This window comes from Vicia villosa, unplaced genomic scaffold (assembly GCF_029867415.1).
Source record: "Vicia villosa cultivar HV-30 ecotype Madison, WI unplaced genomic scaffold, Vvil1.0 ctg.000429F_1_1, whole genome shotgun sequence".
NCBI classification, from domain to species: Eukaryota; Viridiplantae; Streptophyta; class Magnoliopsida; order Fabales; family Fabaceae; genus Vicia; species Vicia villosa.
The window spans coordinates 634,584-647,735 of NW_026705205.1; the positions used below are offsets into that span (position 1 = coordinate 634,584).

Consider the following 13,152-nt stretch of genomic DNA (forward strand, 5'->3'; position numbering starts at 1 on the left):
GATGTCAATGTTGCCCACCAAAGCTTCCAACAAAGCAATTTAAAAAAAAATCAAAATAATCTTTCATGATGAATCTGGTTGCTTCTAGTTGTGATATGATATTATTTCAAGTTACCTCTATTATCATTCAAAATTACATCACAAATAAGCTTCTGATACCGACCATAACAGTCAGGCATGCAATCCACTTCAGGGCCAAATCAATTTGATTTTGATATATGCAGTGTGCAACCCAAACATGAGTGTCGAGTCGACACTTCAGAACAAGATCACAATTACATAATGTACAGAGACAGGTTGATATATAAGTATAAAACACCATCCAGCCACCTAGAAATAAAAAAGGACATGATCTCTCTATTTATCCTTGACATTCAAAAAAACATGTAACAAGTTGAATAAAACAACATACACTTTTTTATTCATATCAGAACTATATGGCCCAAAAATATGGCACATCATGTATTCCTTTGGTTTGGTGTACTCGACATGAATACAGTAATCACAGTAACAAAATAAAAAACTAAAAAAGAGTACCTGGAGACACGTCCAGAGATACAACTTGTTAGAGTCCTGTATATTGTTAAGTATGACCTTTATTGTAAAGTCAATATTTATAGTATAGAATAAGTTCGTATCACCTCCAAAACAGGGGCTTGACACATTGGGCATTTCCTTCTACTTTGAAGCAACTCATTGGCACATTTTGAACATGTGCACAAGTGCCCACATCTACAACAAAAGTATAATTGTATTGGGTGATTATAATAATCAGAGGTGGAAACTGGTTACAGAAGTTTCAAACTGAAAAAAGGATAGTACCTGTACAACAAAGAATCAATATTGCCTTCGCCGCAAATACAGCAAAGTCCTTTTCTCACACATTCCCATTTAGAACTGTCAACTGGTGAATCGCACTCATGTATTCCTGGGATAAATTTAACTTGATTTTCTCAGAGATTTATTTCTTTTAAAAACTAAAATGAGGACCTAATGGGAGGGTTAACAAATTACAAACCTGGTGAATCACCTGAGCGATTTAGGGCTGCAGAAACTTCTTGTCTTATTGAACGCTGCAATTCAAGCTGCATATCCATACATGTCTCCAACATCTTCTGCATACTATTCATTCTTTGATGTAATCTAGCCATGTCAAGTCTCAAGTCATTAATCATCTCCAAATCCTGTCAGAAGAATACACAAAATTAATAATGTATATGCAGAGAAAAAAAAAACCTAGCAATGAACTATAAACACCATATCTTCTATGGAAAATAAGTTATACACTTATACCCCATAACTTCCAATTATTTGTTACCTAGAATAGTTGTACCATAAAATAATCTGGCATATAAATATATTTATGACCTTAATTAACTAATAAAAATCATTTGATATCAATACCAGATAAGACTCTCTTTTTACATTTATTAGAATGTTATTATAAAAAATCACCTAAGAACACAAACGCATAGTTACAAGACATGGATTACTTACATCATTGTGTGGCCAGTTATCATCATGAGGATGCTGATCCCAAAGAGGTGGAGTAGGCGGTGTATGCAAAGAGGGCAAGTCAGGTGAATTATTAATAGTAGTCTCTTGATCAACAATCTGATCTCCCCTCTGATGCTCGAGGTTCTGTTCTACTAAAGCAGCAGAAGGGGTTGCTTCTTCCATATCCCACTCCATGTTAGCATGACCTTGTCTTTCAACATATGATTGTATCAACTGGTCAAGACTCTCACGGAAACTACTGCCGAGAAGATTAGAGACGCGTCTCCTGCAAGATGAACAGAGCCATTTATTCTGGATACATCTTTCACTTTAAAATGATAGGTGCAGAAACTCATATCCCGTTTTTACATACCTATTGTGAAGCTCCCTGAGTTCAACACTGTATACATTGTCATCATCAGGAAAATAAAAATTATTAACTCTAACACCTGGAGCAGTTTCATTGTTAGAAGGTCCTCCCAACCAATTTTCCACCGCTTCTTGGAAGCCACCATCCTCTTGCCACACTTCAGAAGCTTCTGGCAGACGAGGATTTTCTCCATCTTCATTTGCCCAAATGTTTTCAGGCCACTCATTTGCGGTATTGCTGAGCTGATTATCATCCACACTTTCATCAGTGTTATTTCTCCATTCTGTGTTACTCTGATGCCAGCCATTTCCTTCAGTTTCAACAATATCTTCCATAGGTCCTTCTAGAGCACTGGACCCATAATTAACATTATCGACAACATTGCCCTCGGAATAACCATTGTGATTCAATGAATCATTTTCATCGATACTTATATCACTCAGCTCAGATTGCCCAATGTGCACCTCGCTGGATTCCTGATTACTGCTATGCTCTGAATCATGGATTTGTAAGCTTTGTTGGATAAGTTCATTAGCTGTATCTCTGATAGCCACCACATCAACATTTTGACCAGTGTCATCTCTGATTGCCACCACATCAACATTTTGCCCAGTGTCTTCTCTTCTTTCACATACAACACTGACTGATGATGACTGCCCATCTACTGATTCAATTTGCAAGCACTGCAACTGATTTCCTTCTGCATGGGCAGTAATAGATTCTTGCCAATCAAAACTCTCACATATAGTTCCTTCTAGACAGTGTCCACCAGATATCCCAGTACTATTATCTCCAACGACAATACATGAACTGCTTTCTCCGGCTTGTTCATTTGTATTAAAATCAATATCAATGTTTGACGAGGTGTCAGATAGGTTGCTGGGTGCTGGACTGGAACCTGTACTGTCCATTCTAGAGAAGAACCCTTCCCTGTTCATAAAACAAGCTAATGTCATTGGCATACGGCATAAAACAAATATATAAAATGAAGTGGACAAAATTATAAATACAACACAACCTCAAATCAGAACAATGATTAGTAGCTTTAAGTGCAATAGCAACATAGAAACAATTTCTCAATGTATTAAAATTATTTTCGTCCATCTGAAAGCAGTGGGAGTTTTTCGAACATTCCACTGACCATAAGTCATTTCCTAACAAAATGGCCAATGTTGAAAGGCACAGCCGTGAGCCCATGTCAAATAGGATAAAATAAACTTGACAGAATTCACTCATTTTTTATTGGGCAAATTGATCCATACAAGAAAAATAGGGTTGTTCAAAAAACTGAAAAGAGCCATACTGAACCATGAATTGAACTGAACTAATTTTTAAATAACTGAACTATTGATATTAGTTCCTGGACAGAACATGCATTTTTAAAGCACAGTTCATTAACCAATCTTTTGGAAGATGGTTTTGGTGGACGATAGTAAACTGAACCAACAGTATTTGAATGCTCACTCATCTCTCTTAGCTTCCCGACTTTCACACTTCTCCTACGAGCCCAGCGTCGCAGATCCCCCAATTCCAACTGCAGCATCTTCTTCACTTTCATGATCTTGGTACTTTCTCACATGGTTCTCCTCACATGCAACCTTATTTCTCAATTACAATCCTTCTTCATTTCAAGATCACAATTCTACTTCGAATGCTTAATGGACAACTAATGTTATCAATTTATTTTTCCCTTTATGAGCTTGGTTCGATGATTATGAACAAGAATTAGGATCCGTGATAAATAAAATGGAATCTTAATGATTTTAAGACAATTGAACTGCAGTGCACCGAACAAAAGAATCAGTTTGTTAGTGGCGGAGCTTGGTCGATTTAATTGAGGGGGGCATTATAAATGGAATATATCTTTTTTTTTCTTTTGGTCAAGTATCCTAGTGGCTGAAATTCACCTTTTTTAAAGATGAACAACTGGGATGTCACGGGTTCGAACCCGCATCGCTACAACGGATGTCTCTGCCCAGCTACCAACTAAGCTGGCTTAACGGGACGGAATAAATCTACTTTAGATAACACTTAAAAACTATTTGTTGGACTAATAGTTATTTTGGCTTGGGTGTTACCCAAAACAAGGCGTGCAGGAATCGAACTGAAGACCTCAACGATGCAAGACCTATCCTTGCCACTACGCCACTTCATATTTCAAAATAACAAAGAAAAATAATATGCATGCATGTACGTACACATGTACAACATTTAAAATGTGTTTATATATCTTTAAAGAAAAAGGAAATTTTGGGTAAGTCATATCTACTCCCAGCCCGCAAGAAGATCTGTCACTACCGTTCATTTGTGTTAGAGGTGAATTAAAGAGAAATGGTGCATACACAATTTATCAAAAAAACAAGAAAAGTGTGCAAAAAGTGATATTAATTAGTAAATAAGAGGAGGAGAGGGAGAGGGTCTAAAAGAGTTCACAGATTAAAATAAATAATCAATAGATTGTCATAAACATAGTAGCATACGAAATACACATACCTTAGACCTGATACAGTTTGCTTTCGCCTTAATAGGCCTAATTCACTTTCTGCTACAGATGTGGACCTGTTATGATCAGTGGATCTATCGTTTCTCAAGAACCTGCCTCTAAGCAATGCCTGAAAACATTTTGACCAGTGTTTATCAAATTGAGTTCAAAGCTCGGGAAATAAATCAAGTTCTAAATTTTAAATTATGTTTCACTTGAGTAGAATTTACAGAATGTCTATTTATTACATTACCTAGGTTTTCCAAAATATTGTAAGTGCGATTACATTTGCATAATTGGTGTTTCGTTCTATGCCGCAACCAACCTACACTACTTTGAGTTTGGATTGTAGTAAACACATGTTTTTATGCCTAGACTAAGGTATCTTCAACTTCACCTTGAAGTTCAGTACAAAAACAAAATGCATACTGTCTTACACAACTAATTGTGTCTTTTACCCAGTTCACATGAACAAAACCTCCATCACCGAGTGTAAGTTAATAAATAGATGGTATAAGGAAATGAAGAAACATAGAACGTAACCATTTATAAGACAAACCTGAATGCGATTGCGATGGGGAAAACGAGATACAGCCTGATGGTCCAGCAACTCCTGAATTTCCCTCTGCCTTTCCCTCTCGGCCTTCTTAAGCATATCTAGCATAACCTGCCTGCCACGTATTTTCCGCATACCCCTCAGTATATGTTCACTTTGGCCACCACCACTATTAACCACAAATCCATCACGCACACGTTCAATTTGTGTACCAATTTCAGCACATGGCTGTTCCCTGTTTTCCCCAGAAGAAACGTTTCTCTGCTGGCTGCTCATTTGTACCCACTCCCTTATAACTCTCACTCTTTCCTGTTCAGTTTCTCCAAGCCATTCTCTCCTTGGACTGCTACTTCTTCGGGAAATAGTTGATCCACAATCCCTAGATCCACTATTCATCCATTCCCTGAAAATTCGTCTCACTCTTTCCCTTTCAACTTCTCCAAAAACAGAAGAATTTTCACAGCTAGAATTGTTTAAATCCTCATGACCATCATGTGATTCATTCTGACTTTGTGACTGTGACCATGTTTCCGACTCATTCTCACCAAAAACAGCATCGTCCAAACCATGCCTCCGTCCTATCTCTGGGCTATCAGGGGTATCTTCTAAAGAAAGATCCGCAATCAACCCATTGCTACCTTGAACTTGACTCACTGCATGTTCATCCTCAATCTCTCGCCACATGTGCAAAAGTGAAGACGACCGAGTGCTACCCCTTCTTCCATCTCCCCTCCTCCTAGACGCCTGAGACTGCGAGTCCCTCAATAAAGAAGAATCCAGCATCGACACACTGTGCAAACCAGCAATAGCCATTTCAATTCTTTACTAACAAATATATAGATCTCTTCAACTTATCTGATTTAATGAATTAAAATCTGCATTTCATAAAAAGGAAAGCCACAAAAAAAATCAGAAACAAATCTTTCACTTTTTTGACTGAATCAGAAATAGATCTTAATAACAGATTCAATCCAACCTCATCACATTAGTTAATTACATTATTCTCCTCGCCGCCGCAAATCCTCCATATAAGTACCAATCAAGTAAAATAATCATGAACTATAGTGTTTCCTATTGAAGATTCAACACTACAGCCAACTATACTTCACCCTGCATCCAAAAAAATAAAAATAAATAAATAAAAATGAAGATTAAGCTACATTAATCAACACTTATTTATCGTCTAATTCTTAATTCACAAACAAAACTAAGAATTATGAATGAGAAATATCCAGAACTGAAATTTTCCATTTCAACCTCAGATTCAACAACCACAGTAAGCCTTAGCAAAACAAAGCCATTCGGCTTACGAAACTGGAGTTCTTCATTTCGACTCCATGGAAACGAATTTGAATATTCATTTCTCACCATTTCACTCAGAAACAGCAAAAATTGAGTAAATAAAATAAATAAAAAGAGAAAAAAAACAAAATCTAAAAAGATTCAAATCGCCATTGAAGAACAACAGAGAGGAATCAGAAATCAGAAATCAGCAAAAGAATCATGAAGACGAGAATGCATATTTAAGCGCGTGAGAGAACGAATCGTAACGTGAAAGGTTGAGAAGAATGTGAATTGAAGCATGAAAAGGAACGTACCAGTGAAGTGAAGAAAACGTAACCCTAGCAGTGAAGGAAGAAAGAATATTGAAAACGAAAATGAGAAGAAAAAGATTGGAAGAATAGAGAGAGAGAGAGAGAGAGAGAGAGAGAGAGAGAGAGGGAAGAGCGGCGTTTAGAAATAAATGAAAGTTGACACGTCTGCATGGAAACGTCTGTAACGTATAAATAAATAATAAATGTTGAAATAAATATGCATCAAATAAATATTAATATTTATGTACGAAATTAGACTTTTTGTAATGGTCTTTTCAATTTATAAAAAAAATTGATGTAATAAATTAATTCAAAATTAAAATTTGTTTTGAAATAATTGAATATGAATATATTATGTGACATTGAATAATTTGATATTAACTTTAACAAATTTTAAATTATAAAGTGTTCAGTTTAAATATAACTAACATTTTAAAGATGGTCATATTATATTATAATAGTTTGATTTGGTATGAAGATCAATTTAAAATTTAAATTAATATAATACTACTATTATTATACTATAAACAAACAGATGAAATTTCAATTAATTAGATATTGAGTATCATATATCATATCATATATCAATCAAGTAAAAACTCAAAACAAAACAATTAAATGTACGTGAGAAAATTACACGTCTTAAGAAAAATTATCAGCCTTAAAGTAGGGGTATTCGCGGGTTAGTTTAGTTCAATTTTAGAAAAATGTAATATCTAAATTGATCAAAAACATAAGAATTGATATGGATTGAATTTGCTTTTTTTTTTGATAAATTCCAAATTGAAACAAACTGAAAAATAACGGGTTGATTTGGGTTGGATTGATCGAATACATTAAAAATAAATGTGCAAAAATATTTTTAAACAAATGTAACAAATGACGTTTCATTTTTTTTCTTCTTGAAGTCGAATATCTTATACTAGTTTTCATAATAATAATAATAATATAAATTATATGAATTAATATGGTCGGTGTTGATAGACGGAGTTGCAAGTAAAATTTTAAAAATTTATAGTCTAAACCAATTAACACTGGGTTTCATTGGTTTGGTTCGATTGTTGCCCGAAATAAATATATATATATGACTCGAGCATCATGGTTTGGTTTGGATTTCTATTTGGTTCGAATTTGCGTGAACCTTACCCTGAAGGGTATGTTCAAACTAGAGTGTATGAGTATGATAAAGCTCCGGACAATAAGATAGTTGTCATTAGAGAGAATGAGGTGAGTTTGGTGGGTTGGAAGTCCCATCAACATGGTTGGGTTAAAATTAACACAGGTGGTGCTTGTATATATGGCAAAGTTGTATGATGTGGAGGTATAATTAGAGGCATGCATGAATAGTGTTTAGGCGGGTTCTCTAAATACTTAGGTGGTATTTGCAGTGCAGTTAGAGCTGAACTTTGGGGTATCTTTGAAGGGTTATATCTTTGCTAAGAATTCGAGTTTCGCTAAGGTGGAGTTGACTGTGGACTCGTCTCTAGCCATACACATGATTAATTCTGGTAGAGTAACATATATGGAGAGTGCTCTCAGGTGAAACAGATCATGAGGATGTTGAAGTTGTTCCTTGAGGTGAAGGTTTCTCATACGTATAGAGAAGTCAACTTTTGTGTAGATGTGTTAGCTAAACTGGGAGCAACAAGTGGGAATGATTTGCTCTTTGGATAAGACCTCCCTATTAAGCATTTAGTGCATTCTAATGCGATAGGAACCTTTATTTCTATAACCAGTTTGTTGTAATTTTTTTCTCTAGGCTTAGGCCTCCATTTTACAAAAAAAAAAGTGTTAAAATGATACTGACATCTCCTCTTGTTTTAAAATATGCATAGATCTCCCGACACCTCTCTATAATTTTTAGTGACAGTCATAAATTATAGGTACAGATAGCATTTACCTATAATTTTTTATTTGTCACTAAAAATACTATAAAAATATATATTCGAAATATTTCTATTAGAGAATTATAGACAAAATATTCCTTTTAGTCTCGTATGTTAATCTCAAAGTTTATTTTGGTCTTTTAACTTTAAAAGGTTTCATATTAGTCCCTTAACTCTTTAAAATATGTCCTTTTAATTCTTTTTGTCATATTATTGACGGAAAAACTCAAAAATTGGTTGCTAAATTAATCGTTAATATAAAAAAAGAGACTAAAATAATATTTTTTTTAAGAGTTAAAGGATTAATATAAAACTTTTTAGAATTAAGGGACCAAAATAAATCGCATGTTAATATAAGGGATAAAAAGGTTATGTTGCCATAATTATATAATTATATAATCAAATTTCAAATGGAAAAGTGTTTACTGTTTACCTTTACGTTTCATTGAAGTAATTATTTATTTACACGTGGCTGGCTACATGTTTCCGTTCTGGGAAAATCACCAAACATTTTCTAAATCTTATCTTATAAATCTTTAAATTGAAGATGAAAGTTTTTGTTTGGTATCCATATAACCCAAACCAAACACCAAATGACGTTGTTTATTTTATTTTCCCAACAGTTTCATCGACAAGGAAATTCACCACTTTTGACAATTTTATTTTAAATTTTATTTGTATATACTGTTGCTATAATTTTTTTCTATATCCATTATATATTTATATGAAATATGATTAAATACATATCCCTTAAAGATACTCTATGAAGAAACATACTACTTATGCTTTAATTGATCAAATTCTTTTAACTAAATTATGAAAATTAAATCATCGTAGATTGTGGTATTAAATCTGTTAATAATTTATATTATTATTTTGTAGATTTAACTTTTAAAAATGATGATTGCTAAGAAGTAAAAAGTACACAATTATTATAGAGTGCGTGTTTGGTTTGACTTTTGGAAGAGTTAAAAGCAATTCTAGAGTTGTAGAATTGATTCTGAATGATTTTAAGATGTTTGTTTAGGCAAAAGTAGAATTGATTATGTCTCCATAATTGATTCTATATGAAGCTAGAATTTGTAGCTTCTGACTCCAAAGTTGATTCTGAATAATTTTTACACTGAAATTTATTATTCAACTCACTTTTACATAAATGTATCTAAATATAAATCAATTTTACTAAACGGAATTCTAATAAAATTAATTCTATCAAACTCAATTCTGCTATAATCAATTATGTCCACTGCCAATCCAAACACACCATAAGAGTTGTTAGAGATTTAAGGCATTTGAGGGGATAGAAGTTAGTTCACGAAGGAGTGAGAAACTATGTATATTTGATTTTCTGAGTGAAAACGAATTTGTAATTTTCAACTTTATTGGTAAAATATTTATAGCAGTTCTAAGTTTGAATTTAAGCGTTTTGTGAATATCCATTACTATTGAAAAGATGTAGGAATGGACGGTTAATCCACCACTATTTTTGAATATGTGGTCAAATAATCCCTTCTTTATTATTCCTTTTGTTTTTATTTATAAGCGACAATTTATTTTTTAAATATATTAAATAATAAATGTATTTGATCCATATATAGTCTAGATACATTGATTATTCAATGTATCTAAAAAATAAATTATCTCTTATAAATATGATGGAATGGTGACACGACATTCCTACACTTCCCCATATCCGGCGACCATTCTTAAAAGGCAGGCGACATGATTGATGCAAAAGACGACATATCTAGTAAACGGTCGCCCAAATTACAAAAGCGGGCGACCAAAGAGGTGCTACAGACTAAACTCAAATATTTTGTCTCTGCCTTGTTTGTTGGTGGCTCCCTTTCAAATATACAAATACAATGATTAATTTATGTTCTCTTTAGACTTTGTTTGAGAGTTTGAAGGGGAGAAGAATGAAAGACTTCTGAAAACAAATTAAAAAAAAGAAAAAGAAAATATGTAATATTTTTTTAAAAACGTGATTTTATATAAAATAATAAAGAAGTGTTAATCATCACTATATTTTTAATTTTTATAATATTATTATAACATAATATATATTTGAAAATTTTATGTTAATTCTCCATCAATATAAATTTTGAGTTGTCTCAAATTATGGAGTTTTTTATGTCCTAACCAAAATTCTTCAATTTTTCCACTTGATTTTTCTTTTTTCAAAGTACATCATCTTTTCCTCTCCAAACTCAAATAGATCCTTAAGAGTGTGTTTGGATGAGGTAATTAGAAATTTTAAAGGAATTTAAAATTTAAAGCAATTCAAATGATTCAATTCAAATCCATTCATTTTTAAATTATTTTGTTTGGATGGAGTATTAAGATAATTCATTGTTAGATTTTTGGGGTCATTTTTTATAAAATTTAGTTTTTTTAGACCAAATTAAAAATTGAAAAGTAAGGACCAATTTGCAATTTAAAAAAAAAATGGGGTCAATTTTGTGATTTTGGAAAATATGAGGATCAATTTGCAAAATTTAAAGAAATTGTGGTAACAAATACATTCTATGGAGTATGAGAAAAATTTCAAATTCTTTGATTTTTGGTGTCATTTCAAAATGATTAAATTTATCTTAGATAAAATACTCCATAAATTTCATCATTTTAACAATTTTTCATTTTTGTATCCAAACAATAAATTTTGTACAAATCATTTTAAATTTGCTCAAAACATTACATTACCTCATTAAAATGCTTTATCCAAACACACTTTAAGAGGTCATTTGCAAGTTGATTTTTAATGGGTTTTAGGGGGGAAAGACTTTGGAGGGTTACGTCTATATCTTTATATATTTGATATTTTTTAAAAGTTTAAAAAATAAAATGATTTTATAAACTAATGTAGTATATTGTATTTTATATATTTTAAAAATATCAAACACATTTTAAGATATAGACATAACTCTCCAAAATCTTTTCCTATAAATTTTTTAAAAACCAACTCACAAACTTACCCTAAAGTATTATCTATAAGATATATAAGATATATAAAGGGAATACTTTGTTTTGGTGTAGCCTATTTTTTTAAATCATTTTTACCCTTATTTTATTGTGTAATTTACATAATAACTTTCATTTAAACTACTCTTATTGACTTCCTAATAACTCCCTACTATTAACTTTCACATGATATATTTTTTTAAAATTAAATTTAAATAAAAAAATATTGTTTATATTTTCTTAGACGCGCATTGAAAAAACTGATAGACTGACACGTGAGTGTCTGCCTGGAAGCAAATTATTGTTAATTGAATGGAGAATAGTGTGTTATACATGGACAATATTTATTCAACAATAATCAAGCAATTGAGTTCGAGTGATAAACGAATTTCTGCTCAGAACGAAGGTTCGGAAAATACCGAATTCAATTTCTGGTGAAATAATACTTAGCTAGTATCATGATCTCTCGGCACAAACTCTAGATTACTAGGGTCCTATTCCCTTAAAAACCAAAGTACATTAAAAAAAATCAAAAAATCTAATTACTATGGATCATAACAAATTAAATGTTTATCTATTAAAACGAATTCGAATTCAAAGAATCTAATTACTATGAATCATAACAAAATTAAATATTTATCTATTAATTCAAAGAATCTAATTACCATGGATTATAACAAATTAAATATTTATCAATTAAAAAGGATTCAAAGAGTCTATAATTGTTTTCTTCGTTTTTAATAAGATTCTCTTAAATTTTTTCTTTGCACTTTTTATAAAACTTTCTTCAAATATTTATAAGACTCTCTTCAAATTTCAAAATATATGTAATAATTTTTTTTTCATATATCTCTAATAAAGTGACATCTTTTTCTACAACTCACACTGAATATTTTTATACAAAAATTATTAAATGATTCTCTCTTAAAAATAAATTTTGTAAATTATATCAATAGTAAACATAATCATCATTTCAATCAACTTTTTTACTTCTCGTAATTTTTCTACAAAATCTTATATTTAAGAATGGTGGTAGTATTTTTTAAACGAATTAAGATTCTTTTCATTAAAACTATTAAAATATTCATCTGTTTTTACTAATCTAAAGTAATTAGGGTTTTTAACTTGCACTAGGGGTCTCAAGATATAGCTACTACTTAAGTCTTCTATGTCTCCTATAAATTAATGGTCAAACTTCAAATCAGTGCCAATATATCTCTTTTACTGGTTGGACTCGGCTTTCTCCTAAATTGACTTCTACATAAATTAAATTAAAATTGTTTTGTAAGTCAATTTTCAAATTGTCTCAACACCATGGTGGTGAATATACTTGTATTATTAAAATTTTAAGATGTAAATGTATAAATATATCAAACTAGTGACACTATCAGAATCTAAAGATTTCGTGTATTTATATATTAATTTTTTTTTGAAATATATATATATATATATATATATATATATATATATATATTATATCCTAAATTTTTAGTAATAGATATTTCAATTTTTTCGAAATAATTATCATATATATCCATTTTAAAAAATATATAATTACAAAAAAGTATATATTTTTTTATTTGGTAAAAAAATTGAAAGAATATTTTCTTTTTGACAAAAACAGTCAGATATTTTCAAAGTTAGATTATATATTAAAAATATCTTATTACGTAAAAGTCTAAACTTATAAAATATTGTATCTTTGACCGGAAATACAAAATAAATTGAACCTAACAAATTTAATGAAATTGATTTATCCTAGGTCAGTGTTTGTTTAGCAATGTTATATTCTTGATGAATTTTTC

The 13,152-nt window shown here is 31.3% G+C and overlaps 1 protein-coding gene across 3 annotated transcripts; it reads right to left on the minus strand.

The window, feature by feature from the left end:
- Positions 1-337: 337 nt before the first annotated feature.
- Positions 338-6,655, minus strand: LOC131628205 (uncharacterized). 3 transcript variants are annotated; one of them, XM_058899067.1, is made up of 9 exons: positions 6,504-6,655; positions 5,882-6,015; positions 4,909-5,780; positions 4,361-4,479; positions 1,871-2,797; positions 1,498-1,783; positions 1,031-1,184; positions 823-928; positions 338-732 (listed from the first exon to the last, which is right to left on the minus strand). In XM_058899067.1, the coding sequence occupies exons 3-9, from the start codon at positions 5,716-5,718 to the stop codon at positions 615-617; spliced, it is 2,520 nt and encodes an 839-aa protein (XP_058755050.1). In that variant the 5' UTR covers positions 5,719-5,780; positions 5,882-6,015; positions 6,504-6,655; the 3' UTR covers positions 338-614. The 3 variants fall into 3 exon arrangements, with proteins under 3 accessions (XP_058755050.1, XP_058755048.1, XP_058755049.1); XM_058899065.1 differs by having other exon boundaries at positions 1,019-1,184; XM_058899066.1 differs by lacking the exon at positions 6,504-6,655 and adding an exon at positions 6,163-6,396 and having other exon boundaries at positions 1,019-1,184.
- Between the last annotated feature and the right edge of the window lie 6,497 nt (positions 6,656-13,152).

Bases quoted from the DNA above. Each gene is read 5' to 3' on its own strand.
- LOC131628205 (XM_058899065.1), bottom strand. From the start codon at position 5,718: ATGGCTATTGCTGGTTTGCACAGTGTGTCGATGCTGGATTCTTCTTTA. The intron at 4,480-4,908 runs GTTTGTCTTATA...AAATGTTTTCAG, and splicing joins CCCATCGCAATCGCATTCAG to GCATTGCTTAGAGGCAGGTT. The intron at 1,185-1,497 runs GTAAGTAATCCA...TTCTTCTGACAG, and splicing joins ATAACTGGCCACACAATGAT to GATTTGGAGATGATTAATGA.